Raw genomic sequence first — 13,996 nt, forward strand, 5'->3', positions numbered from 1 at the left:
GGAGCGCGGCCTGTGGAGGAGGTGCCGGGGAAGGGCTCTGGCACTCCACCACCCAGACCCAGTCCTGTCCTACAGAGCTAGCGGCCAGCCAGAGCCTGGTTTGCTTTTTTTTGCCTCGCTGGGGCAACAGGGCAATACTTCCAACATTAAACATATTTTTAATTTTTTTTTTTAGAAGCCTTGAGGAGCAGGTCTGAAATGCTGAGTGCAGGAGGATTGTTTCCTTGCACAGAAACAAGGCCTTGATCTGTGTTAGTGTCCTGCTTGTGACTGGAGTTAAGGGTAGCAGCAAGAACAGCTGATGCACTAGAACCAGGTGTGTGGTATTTCACACCAGTAAACACTCCACCAGAAAAAAAACAGGTGTTGGAAACACCTACCAGAGAATAAGCATAGAGATAAGTATAGATAGGGCTTCCTTTCTTCTTCAAGAAAAGTTACTGGGGTCTAACTTCTAAAAGACACAGACAAAAGGTAAAATAATAGCAGCAAGACAAACCAAAAGCATTCAAATCCTGAGAAGCATCTAACAAGATCTCACTTCACACCCACCTCTATAGAAAGAGGATGAAATCATGCTTTAGCACCTGCTTTCACAGAAGTAGAAAGGTTTAAAACCTCTTATGACAATAGGATGCCTCCCTCTCATGGGTTCTTTGTGTGACCACGGTTTGTGTAGAAAGCACCTTATAAAGCTGATCAAAAGCAAAGCAGCTAAGCACTATACATACTTAGTCTGAGTTTAACAACTCAAAACCATGCAGCCAGATTGTCAAACATTGCAGAGTAGTTGGTGCACCACATCAAGCTTTTGACCCTGACAATGAACCTGTGCAGCAAACATTAAGAGTTACAAAATGAGATTCTGAAGCTAAAGTAGCATTTGTCATGAAGAGTTTAGGGTACCAGCACCACAGTTAACATCTTACTTTTCCTTTCAATGCTTGCATCATACCTTTATTAAAGGTGTTACAGAACAACAGCCATAGCATGCCAGTCTGCTAGCAGAGAGGGTTTAACAGTAGTAGAGAATGAAAGAGGCTAGAAGCAGCTTGTTTACAAAGAGTTAAGTTGTTCTCCATTCTTTTTTTGTTGGAACAGTGATGGAACAGTGATGCTGATTTAAGAAGAGTGAGAGAAACTGTGTTTGGAGCATACAAAAAATACTTATCTTCTGCAAGTGATCCCAAGCTTATGCTTCACAAACACCTTATTTTTTCCAAGCAGTTTTGAATTATCACTGTCACTCCAGCAACTTTCTTCCTTTCTGGATAGCTGCCCACATGGAACTGCCATAGCTTATGGAGAAATCAAGATATCTTTTACCAAACATTAATAAACTTTCCTTTTCACAGTAGCACTGAAAAAAATCTGTCTTGCTCAAATGCATCAAATCATGCAAGACGAACAATCTGTGGCTGTAGATTTGATTCTTTGAACACAGACTAGTTTCCAGCTTACAGCAGAATCAGTTTTAAAAGACAGAAGTTAGTTTACTTGGCTTCAGAGGACCTTACAGTCAGGCAGGCAAATGTTACTAGTCTGCACTTCAAAAGACACAGAGTGAGGGAGTTTTACTCATCCATCATACCCTTTTATTTTCTAATATCAATATGTGATCATCTTTAAGGAAGTTGAGGGATAAGAACTGAGGAACATACCAGCTGCACTTTACAGATTAACAGCCACAAAAATAGAAAGCAACTATACAATCTCCGGGTTTCACAAAACTAGTTTTCATTTGTAACACTTGACGCAACAAGATTAACTGCAACAAGTGAAGAAGCTACATCTGTAAAGTGCTATTTTTGTTAGAAGTGGCTAAAAAAGCACAACTACAACAGATTTGGGTATTCGGTGGTCAGATTGTCGACATCCTCCAACTCCTTCATTTCAAGCTCTGTGTTTTTTGATGAAGTTGATGAGCCCGTTTGTCGAGCTATCATGAGATGTCACTGGAGCATCTGACTCCAGTTCAGGCTCAATTTTCTTGGCAAGTTGTTTTCCAAGCTCAACTCTGCATATATAAAAAACACAAGAAAAAAACATTAGTGTTAACAACTTACAGTATTTACTATAAGCCATTGACACTAAAATAGGTGCCAGTAGAAAGTAACTTGACAGTGAACACAATGAGGAAAGCTTTTCCCTTTGCAAATTGCTGACAAAGTATCACTCAACTCAGCTGAATGAAGAACTGGAGTTCTCACAGGTGCTTAGCTTAACAGACAGCTCTCAAATTACAGGGTATCTAAAAAGAGAAAGTTCTGTTTTAAAAGTTAAGCAGAGTCTTTTCTCCTTCAGTACTCATTTGTGTTACGCAACCTGCCCCAATGCAGAATGCATTTAGCTTGCTACCATTCACTGTTGAACAGGACACCACTCAGAACAACAACTTGTAGCACCAAGTCAATAAACAGCTGAGTTGCAGGCCTGGAAGCCCTCCCCAACACTACAGCATGCTATCCAGGAGTTACAGCCACAGACAAGGTAAGAATCTAGGATATTCCAATACCCACAAGAAACTAGGCTGGTTCTACAGCACCCCACATTCCATCGTTAGTTTTGGATGCCATTCTAGATTTTGATGTATTGCAGTTAATAGCTGGACTCACTCCTATCCCACTCCTGATTTCATAGTTTATAGAAGACATCAGCTTCTGTTAGTCTTCCATTTTCAGTTTCTACTACAATATTTTAAAGAATTCGCCATGGTAGCATAGCTCTAAGAAAACATATACAAACAAAGACCTATCCTTCAGCCTTTACAAAGAGAGCTTAGAGAAAACTGCTATTGTAGACCTGTAGAGCAAACTATCTTCCAAGTAACTCCTCACAGCACAGGCAAGTTTCATCTAAAATAAATCTTATTTCCCAATACCTCTTTCTCCTGCATAAGTCTTCATACAGTATGTTGTACAGTTAATATTACTACAGACTAAAAGAACCTGATTAGCTCCTCATTAAGTCTTCCATTTTTAAAAGTTAAATTCCTTCTGAAGCTGCTGTTGTCTGCATGGAGCTCTACAATGAACCTTGGTCACAGGTGCAGCCTGCATTAGACCTAGGACTCCTATATATCAAGACATCTGCCAAGAACCTTCTTGTATTTCCAGTATAGGACAATTAAGAGGTGGACAGTCTTTTGCTTAACAGATGCCAAACTGCCTACTAACATGTTTCCACAAGTAAAATAATTTCTCCCCCCTCCCCATAAGGGAAATTATTTTCCTTTTCTAATTCTCAGAGCATGTGTTCAGCCTATTTGACTATTTTACTTATTACTGCTTTTCTGCATTCATAGTTTTTTTAAAAATCAAACTGAACAAAGGTCCTCAGCTAAATTCCTATCTACAAAGTCATTACACGTGGCTGAACAAAGATACATGGTGACTGATCCCCAGAAAATGTGTTTTCATTTAAAACTCCTATAACCATTTGTTCGAAGTATAATACTTATTTTTTCATTGTCTTTTCTCTAAGTCATGACAGGTTAAGGAGTATACAAGAAACAGATCAAAGACTTACCCCCACTGGTCATAACTGTTAATATCCCAGACAATTCCTTGAACAAAGATCTTGTGCTCATACATGGCTATAAGCAGAAAGAGATTCATCAATAAACTGTATCAGAAAGTCTTAACAAGCACTCATATGAGATCTATTTACTTACCAATGATGGCTCCCAGAATGAATGGGTTGAGTTTTGTAAACACAATGGAGTTGGTTGGTCGATTACCCTCAAAGACCTTTCAAAACAAGATTTACATTGGTATCTACTATACTATAAAACTTGCATCAGAAACTGTCAGTTTATATTTGCCTATAGCCCACTTTGCATTATTTGTATTAGCAGCAAGTATAAAAATTGCAAAAGCTTTAAAGGCTAATAACTTCAACCATGAAATTGTATCACTTTCATGTTTTATTACAAACACAATGGCAAAATGTTATCTCCAAGCACCTTTACAGGCTACTATGGGCTACAAGAAGTAAACTACCCAGTACCCCAGAGGCAGTGGTGAGATAGCTCATCTTTTCTGAAATGCCTCAAAAGGCTTCCAGATCAGCATGCTTTAGCAGGGGCCTCATTCACAGACTGCTCCACCAGATCTGATAAGGCAGAATATGTAACATAACCTTCAGCTGTCAAGACAGTGGCACTTGACAGCCACCGGAGGGCACTGCCCCATCAGCAAGCTCCATCAAGCAGACAGACCATCACAACACCCTCACCACTACTGTATCCAACTAGAGGAAAATGGTCCAGTGCCAAAGCCTGGTTACCTTATGGGGAAGCAGCTTCTCCAGAGCATCTCCACTCAGTCCTGATGCTTGAAGTTCCTTACGAGCTTCATCAGCAGTCTTTCCTTTCATCAAGGCCTCAGTCTGAGCAAGGAAGTTGGCCAAAAGGATCTAAGAGGCAGAAATAAAAACATCAACTCAAGCTACTGTTTCCTTAGGGATACCTAGTGCTTGAATCTAGACCAAGACTTACTCTAGAGTTAGAACTCTCGTTTCTAACACTACAGCAGTAAAATGTGCAGTAGTTTTAAAACTGTGTAATACCCACTATAGCTTTTTACCTGAGTGCCAGGAGACTTGATTATAGCGCATGTATCCAAAGACAGCCAGGACTGCTCTGCAGAATCTTACCTCTGCTGAAACTGACAGCAAGCCTCCCAGTGAGAACAAAACAGCCAGGATTTCACATATTCCTTCACCCAGTACAGCCTATACTTTTATCCCATGGTACGCCATATGCATGGAAAGCCAGGTGCAAAGATTAGTCAAAGGTAACCACCTAAGATGTACTTACTCTACATGAAGGAAAATCCTCACAGCATACCATACACCAATCCCTACCAATACAGCAGAAGCTCTTCGTTTTCTGTTCCGTTCCTAATATTAGCTTGCAGATTCATGTGTGGTTTTCTCCTACCCATTACACTGAAGGTAAACTCTTATGTATCTATATTTGCATGAAACTTTCCCTTTCTTCTGCAAAGACATCTTCTAAAACTTTCACCTGTACTTGGTGTTACTTGACAAAAAATTGCTATTACACAGTTTAAACAGCACTTGTAATCTGCAATGGTAACAAGATTAAGATTTAGTGAAGAAGCATGCATTTTCTGAAGTATGCAGTAAGGAGTAGACCTGGACATGTTCCACCTATGGAAGTTAAAATTGTTAGATATAGTTCACTGAAAAGTCTTAGTTCAATGATACTTTAAACTAGAAAAATTGCACTGGTTAAAAAAATCTGTGTAGAAGACTATCAACCTAGCCATGCTCGTATACTCACTGTATTTTCTTCTAGAGTTTAAGACTTGCAACAGCATCTCTGAGGAAGTCTCCATCAGCCCTGAGAACTTGCTTCTTCCTACTCTGCAAGAATTACACTCCTTACAATTCCTACAAGGCAGTTTTCTCTCAAAATACTTAATTGCTCAACTCTTTTCCAGCCTCAGTAGACCAACAGGCCACACAACTGATCTACCTAAAAAAACTGCAGCTGCCATTTCTTCAAGAACAAAAGTACCACTGTATTAGATAATATGCAATTATAATTCAGGTACTTTGAAACCTATCAAAGGGATATTTAGAAGTCTTGCACATTGCAATACTGAATAAGCTTCAACACCTTCAGCCACAAGAAAATATGGGTGCCCTGACAAAGAGCTTATTACCTTGTGATGCAAGCCATTTCTGACTGGATGCTGCGTCTGGACTGGGATCAGAAAGTCACAGGGAATCATGCGAGTTCCTAGAAGAAAATCCATGTTAATAACCATGCAACAGGAAAGTCTTAGAAAATCTTCAATTCTCACCCCATTTTCAGAGTTACTGGAAGATTCAGCGAGTTTAAAAAAGCTTTTAACAAAACTTCTTATTAAGAGCAGTGGGAAGCAACAATATATCTTAGTTTCAGCTTTAGTTGATACTCCTCATTGCAGAGTGAAAACCTGCTCTTGTAGCCTTACAAAGCCACTAATTAGGAGCACCATAGCAATGTGATGCTAGGTTAGATAAGAGCCCAACCTCTAAACCAGTGTCAATTCTCCAGACTCTTCTAGCTTTGTAGCCATCCAGAATTTAATTCCAAAACAAGGTATTGAATACTTTCAGCTTACCTTGATGAATGAGCTGGTAGAAAGCATGCTGCCCATTGGTGCCAGGTTCTCCCCACACAATAGGGCCAGTACTGTAGTCCACACGAGAGCCTTTCTTGGTTATGTATTTGCCGTTAGATTCCATATCACCCTAAAAGAAGGGAAGGGCTGTATCACCTTTTTTGCAGAACCATACAGTATCAGTACAAGTTTCCATACATACTTCAGCTATGAGAAGTGCTGCCTGTTTACTGAAACTTCATAAATATCAAGGATATAGCGGCTTAATTTATGGACACTAAGATAAAGGAGGTCTGAGAAAAAAATAATCTCTAAATTAACTGAGCAAATAAGCTAATAACAAATCTTGGCACCAGTCTCTTTAAGCCCTTGATTACATGAATTCAAATAATCATAGAATCATAAAGGTTTGAAAACGCCTCAGAGATCATCAAGTCCAACTTTCAACCCAACACCACCTAACCTCACTAAACCATGTCCCTAAGCACCACATCCACATGTTTCTTGAACACCTCCAGGGATGGTGACTCCACCACTTCCCTGGGCAGCCTGTTCCAATGCCTGATCACTCTTTCGGTGAAGAAATTTTTTCTAACTGCAATTTTAGTGTAGAAACATGCATTCAGGTTCTAAAACCAGGAAAGAAGCATATCTACACACTTGCCTCTTGAATCCTCTACTCTTGCCTGAGCCTTACCTGCTGGAAGTAAGCAGCAAAGCGGTGCATGTATTGGTCATAGGGCAGGAGAGCATGGGTTTCACATCCATAGCAGTTTATATACCAGATCCCCAGCATGGCCAACAGAACTGGCATGTTCTTCTCCAGTGGGGCAGTGTGGAAGTGATTATCCTATGTGACAAAGGAAAAGAATTACACTTTTGATAAACCAATTGTCTGCCCTCCCAAATCTTAAATTGTTTTTATTGTTGCTTTGATCCAGGAAGAGCTCTGCAAGTACAGTTGTTTTGGAAGCATTGAGAGGACATGGGGAGCTGAACTTCATAAACCAGCCTGTCAGTTATCTCACTAACAACTCTGTTGAGAGGAGCAAGTCTGAAATAGGCATTGCACACTCACCATCCAGTGGGCTCCTGCAAGCAGTTTCTCAAAGTTGTCAAAACCTAACAATGGAAAAAGTCAGTTTGTATTTACTATTACAAGAAAAATCAAGCTTGAGTTGTAGAGACAATAGTAAAACAGTTGTGATTCCTTGTATGCACCAAGGCTTCCAACTACTGAGTTCAAAGTTGCATGTTGATCCTGAGATTTGCATCCCATAAGCCAGACATATTTAGTTACAATTAAAGCCTGGACTTCAGAGCAAGTCCAACTTCACGAAACATACTTCAAAAACCTTTGCCTAAAATCCCCATTCAGGTAGAATGAGCAACTGGAAGGAAAATAAAGGCATTAAAACCAGGCTCCGTATTAAAGGCTACATAATTTTCAGCAAGTTTGAACACTTAGTCACTTCACAGCCACAATGGGAGAGGCAACCCCCCCAAAAAAAACAAACAGGATAAGGCTAATACAGCAGGTATTTCTGTGTTGGTCTGAGGAGAAGCAATTGTAATAAGGTCTTCTCAAAAAAAGGCTTCTCCCCCTTGCCTCCTGTCTTAACAATTCACCTGATTTTAGTTTGCTCTGTAGTTAGCATTTAAATCACCATTTATATTCACTAACCAGTAGTTAAACTAATACCATCCTTTCCTGCAAAACCAGAAATCCTGATTCTTATATGGAAAAAAAAATTAAGGTAAAGCATTTGGCAATCAAAGCAGCAGCTCTACCTATGGTCAGAAGCCAGCTTTGGGAGATGAAGGATGTAAGAGCACATGCAGATAGACTGGCATGTCAGCAGTCAGCACCAAATCTGTCTGACAGCAGAGATGGGCAATTTATTGCAGACAAAACAGTAAGTGCCTGACTGAAGTTTATTTTGCTGTTCACATAGGGAATTTGTTTTGGCAACAAATCCTAGTCATATAATTACAAAAACACCAAAACTAATGTTTTAATTCTAATGTCAGTCTAAGGCAGTTCTAGCTTTTATTTAGAAAGATAAAGTACATTGTAGTTTCAGACTTTAAATATCTGCAAAAAGTAATGAGGGAACAAATGCAAGGCTGCTGAACAGCCCGCTCACCAGGAAACAGCAGTTCTTAGAGCTCTTTCACATTCACTGGGTACTCTCCACCTGCATTTGAGATCTGTATCAGAAATGCCAATGTTACCCCACAACAATACAACAAGTAAGTGGGGATCAATTCAAAGGGTTTATGTTTGCTTCACAATCAACTGCAGACAGAAACAGTATTCCTGTATCATCAGGCCCTATAGCCTAGAAGAACAAGTACTGGGGGCAAAAGAAAGTAATGGAACAAGGAGATACTTGTCAACACTAAACAGAGCTCATATGCAGAACTGGAGACACAGGATTTTGCTGTTTTGTGTGTATTTACTCACTGAAATACCTTATTCTTAAATAGTTTAGGAATGTTAGTTGCAAGGTCTCATTTTCAACACTGACATGGCTTTACATAAACCATGCACTTTTGGCTATGCAAGTGACTAAAGAGATGCAATTTGACTATTTGTACTTAAATATGGGTAACCTCCAAAACTGCATTTACAGCACTAAAATCTCAACACTTCCATTGCATTACAGATTGGTTTTTTAGCACAAACATCCAACCCCCTCAGAGTAGGTTGGCTAAAATAATATTTGCCCCAAATCTGATCCACAATCCACTATTTTTACTGCATTCCATAGTCATATTTCTGAAGCAAACAGATTAATTCTTGGCTGTGTTAGATCATAGGAATACCTACCAATATGCAGAGCAATGGAGAGACCGATCGCAGACCACAGAGAGTAGCGGCCACCAACCCACTGAAAACAAGAGATTGGTTTAGACAGGAGAAGAGCAAGGCTTTTAAATTCAAACTTATCCAAACTATTAGGAAATAGAAGCATGTATTTAGACTATTTTCAGCAAAATCAACATTCTTTCTGCTGATAACTCACTACATATTACATAGCATGGTCAAGGGAACCTGCACCTTAAAGTAGCCCCCTAATGAATCCTTAAGTATGCATTTTTGAGACTTTAAAGTTACCCTACTTATCCAATTTATATAACACCTGTTGAAGCAGATCCCATTTGACTCCAGTTCACTTCCAAATAGTAAATTTGCAGCTTATATTAAGTGCTTTCCTAAAATTCCTCTATAGGTAAAGCCTGCTTCAGCAAGATTATGACACTATGTGGGGACAGGTAATGCTCTAGATGATTTCTAAGCAGCAGCTTTAAAATCTAGTTTGTCAGGCACATAGTCAATGACACATAAACCAACCTGTTTCTGATTAAGTATAAGGGCCAAGACTAAGGGCAGTATACTTAAAATATGCATCTGCTACAAATATCAAATCAGGCTCCCATTTCTGATGTTTGACCTTTATAGGTCTAGATTATATACAGTAGACCCCAACAGTTAAATGTCACTGCTTATAATAACTACTTACACAGAGGAATAAGCTAAGACTTGTATCTCCTGTTACCCAACAGCTGATTAGACAGCCAAGAATACAGAAGGCTCCTGTTTAGACGTTTGACTCAGGGTTTTATTGGAATGGCCAAGAGAGGACTTTTGCTTGCCTGACGTGTTCTCAATTCGCCTTTAGTTACAAGTTTTCAGATGTTTCAGTATAGAGAACACAGCTACAAAAATTTAGGTGTTTTGGCAGTTTCCTGACAGCTAGCTAGTAGTTTCTGAAGCAAGATAGATTATTCTAACAGTTATCTACCACACAGACATTTACTTACATCCCAAAACTCAAACATATTCTCAGGGTCAATTCCAAAGTCTTTAACTTTAGGCTAGAATAAAAAAAGCACATAAGAACACCATTAAGTAAACCCAGCATCGTTAAAAAGCTTTATGTCTAGCAAATGAAAACCACAAATCAGATACCTATTAAAGACACAATTCCCCAAATACACCCTCTATTTTAAAAATACACAGTATCCATCAGAAAAAAGTATACCTTCATCTCCAGAGATCCCTATCACTATTCAGTAATCTCAAATAAAAACAATGACAGACTCATTTTCTGATCTAAGTAACATAGTTAGGAGTTGGACTGACATTCAGTTTACATTTAACAGAACCAGAATGGAAGAAAGAAACTTCACATGTGCTACAGATTATTCACACACTACCCACATCACTTCAGCACTTGCTTGAGGATTCTAGGAGTCATTTGTTTACATAGTAACTGCATTCACACATTTAATTACGGGTAACACTCAATAACAGGACAGTTATTAAGTGCAAGATCTCGATCTCAGATTTAAATCTCTAGCAGAAAAAGCACACAACTGTAATGAAGGTCCAATCTTGCTGCAGTTCATTACTCTAGAAGTGTTTCAATTATTTTCAGTAGAAAAAAAACGCTTCCTTTCACAAAGAAGGCTAGCTACTGGTATTCAAGTTATGGTATCTTAAAAGATAGGCTTCCTTACTGGACTTTAAAATAAGGCCATCTTAAAGGTGTATAGGAAAAAAAGATTTGTTATACTTACACCATTGGTAGACAAGGCAACGAAATGCTTGGCCACAGCTGAAGGCTTAATGAAAACAAACAGATTGTTAGATCTGGAATGCTAATTATCTTGATTTCTGGTCATGAAGCTCATGTGCTACCATTTACATTTAAGCAAAATACAGTTGACTATCATCAGTTATTTTTGTGTTAGCAACTTTAAATCATCTTATGCACATTCAGTGTGGGATTTGGCAGCATGCCTGTCTGAAGATAATATTCTGGTAATATTCTCATGAAGCCCTCTGGAAGCAGTCACTACTCAGAGGAAGCACACTGTTTCCTTAAGAGTATGTTATCAGTTTGGAACACCACTACCACCACTTTGGAGCAGATGGAGTTTGTTGTACATGTGACACCCTTCTGGATGGGGTCAAAAGATAGGAAAACTGGAATAACTGATAAGTCTCAAACTCCAGATTTAGACTTTGGTCTTTCACTAAGTGTTCTGGTGAACAAAGATGAGTTGCCTGCAACAGCAGTGTAACAAGGAATTTCAAAGCCCAGCTTTCAAACGAAGTACAGCTACCCTGACTGGAACAGGTTAAAGACCATCTTAATTACCTGAGCACACAGGATCTGCTTTTTTTCTTTTAAAGGTTAGAAATAAGAGAGAATGAGCCAAATACAAAGTCTCTATTCATAGCACAGCCATCTGCCTTAGAAATGTCAGTATGCCACTCAAGCATGGCTTCATTTCTAGTTTTTAAATATTTGGCAAGAACTGGCAGGTAATCCCCCACAGACACCATATTCTTGGATTTCCATATCAGTGGTTCCACCAAATTATTAATTAGCTCTAAAGCAAATGCTACACTCTATTACTTAACAGGCAGGATTTGGGGGAACAATGCATGACAACCATTTATAATGAAAAACTGGTGGTTTTATCACTTTGATCAGACATAACAGCCTGTCACTAACCACGAAGCACCAAAATGTTCTATGCACAGCATTTGCTGCAGTATACAGCTTATGTTTGGACAGCTATTGGCTCTGCTCCAAAGCACACAGAATGACCAGGGAGAAACTGCACAACAAAGCTGTTGCATTCTGTTACATAACCTAAACATGCTAGACTTACATCTTTAGCAGCATGCAAGAACCACTCCTTGGCTGTTTCTGCATTGGTGATAGTTTCTTGAGTGGTGAAAGTCTGCACATTAGAAAACAAGGAAGATATGTGAAACACCATACTTAAAATTGAAAAAAGTTCAGGCTGGTAAAACATCCTAAGTTCCAGATAACCAGAGCAGAGTGATTCTAGATGTTAATAATGGACAACTGCTGACAGATTTCAAAGAAAACAAGTTTATCAATCCAGTAAAGATTAGTGTTGCTAGATTTACCTATCTAGCTTTAAACTAAGATATATCTGGAATTGCAATAATTATGCCCCATTTCCTACCTTCCTTCCCCCAAAGTGTTACTCAAAACCTTGACACTAAAATCTTCTACTTCAGTATTTCACTAAATATGATGTTTTACCGTTCAACTAAAAAGGAACTAATTGAGCAAAGCAGGACAACCTAGCTGGATTGTCCTCTTGTTCTTCAATTCCTACTTTTTCATGTAGCAACACTCATTTCTATTAAGACCCTTGACATAATTTTGTTTTGCTGATTAGAGGAAAACATTTTCCTGCTTCATGAAGTGTGCACAGAAGTTCAGTCATGCAGTTTTGCAAGTTTCTACAACCATTCTGATTTACTCAACCATCAAAATTTAGCTTTAAGGGTGAACACTAGATTCAACCTACTCTCATCCATCTCCAGAAATATTTCATTATGAAACACAAGCCCGTTATGGAAAACAAAAAAAAAATGCCATTCATCCTCTTCCAAATACATCCAATTATCTAACTATAGTCTGGCAAACAGAAATTGAAGTGTTACTCTTCTAATTTGTCAGTCTAAGCCTTTGAACCGTGATCCTTGAACTCAATTATTCAAAGTGACTATTAGTATTACTTTGTGAGGTTTCATTATTATTCCGTAAGTTGTTGCTCAGCTGCAGTATTGCCAAGATAAGATAATGAGCACCACTGTAGAGCATGGCCAGCATTACACACATGTTCATTTGTTACAGATTGTCTTTAACAGCTAAAAGGTTCTACTGTGCTTTACAAATTAAGGTGACCCAAGTTACATAACTATGAAGTTTGTCTTCTGCTAAGGCAGAAGCATTCCTCAAAGGAAGATGGCAGCTAGCATCATGCTTAAAGAATAAGTAATTAGCAAGGCAAGACTTAAAGAGAGCTATTAAGTCTGTATTCGGAAATAAGTGTCATCTTATAAACTACCGGCAGATTATCTTTACCTCTTACCAGCACAGTAAGTAAAGAAGGTTAGTATTCATAGTGCTCAAGGAACTTGGCATTTAACTTATTCAGGCGAAGATATTTTGTTACTACCCTAAAAAAGAAGATTCCCAAACGACATACAACTCCTTAACGCAAAACATTAATGCAAAAACTGTAACACTTAACAAGTAACACTGTATTTAACAAAAAGGACCAAAAAGTAACCTTGAATAAAAGGAATGAGAGAAGATCTTGAATTTCAAAGAAATAATTACATAGGATTCTACATTCCACCCACAGAGAAGTACAGTAAAATAAACTTTTCTGAATAAAGTTTAAACTTGCATTGACTGAGAAATACACCCCAGACAATCTGAAAATGCTCATGTGTCTGTCTTACTTGTTTAGGTTAAGTCATTTTCAGCACTTGACTTCTGGATCCCTAAGTATTTCAGTAGCAACACAAGTCCATACTGCAAGTTTAGGATGAATCACAACAGGCCCGTTTAGAAACAGTCAACACTAGAAGTCCCTGATCTAGATCTCCCCATGGACAGATCTCTATTCTGACTAGTCCTTTACCATTAGAGAAAGCGCTTGTATTAGACATACCTTGGATGCAATGATGAAGAGCGTAGTGTCTGGTTGAAGCTCCGCCAGGGTTTTGGCTATATGAGTACCATCAATGTTGGATACAAACCAAACACGAGGGCCTCCCTTGGAATATGGTTTCAGGGCTTCAGTTACCATCAGAGGGCCCTGGACAGAAGCAATAATTAGATTTTATCTTAATTGCAAGCATGTACATACACAAAGATGTGGAAGATGTATAGAAGTCAGGAGCTTACCAAGTCAGAGCCACCAATCCCAACATTGACCACATCAGTGATTGCCTTCCCAGTGTAGCCTTTCCATTCACCACTACGGACCCTCTGTGGCAAAAAAAAAAA

General features: G+C 38.8%; 1 protein-coding gene across 1 annotated transcript; it reads right to left on the minus strand.

Moving 5' to 3' along the window:
* Positions 1–1,543: 1,543 nt before the first annotated feature.
* On the minus strand, positions 1,544–13,987 carry GPI (glucose-6-phosphate isomerase; the record flags this gene model as incomplete). Its single annotated transcript, XM_010088210.1, has 14 exons — positions 1,544–2,017; positions 3,529–3,595; positions 3,674–3,749; positions 4,288–4,416; positions 5,694–5,770; positions 6,138–6,267; positions 6,835–6,987; positions 7,216–7,259; positions 8,971–9,031; positions 9,966–10,019; positions 10,725–10,769; positions 11,829–11,900; positions 13,659–13,805; positions 13,895–13,987. Coding segments are annotated over 14 exons (1,272 nt in total), but the record flags the coding sequence as incomplete, so codon positions are not given.
* Between the last annotated feature and the right edge of the window lie 9 nt (positions 13,988–13,996).

Source organism: Pterocles gutturalis, unplaced genomic scaffold, assembly GCF_000699245.1.
Source record: "Pterocles gutturalis isolate BGI_N339 unplaced genomic scaffold, ASM69924v1 scaffold18846, whole genome shotgun sequence".
Lineage (NCBI taxonomy): Eukaryota > Metazoa > Chordata > Aves > Pterocliformes > Pteroclidae > Pterocles > Pterocles gutturalis.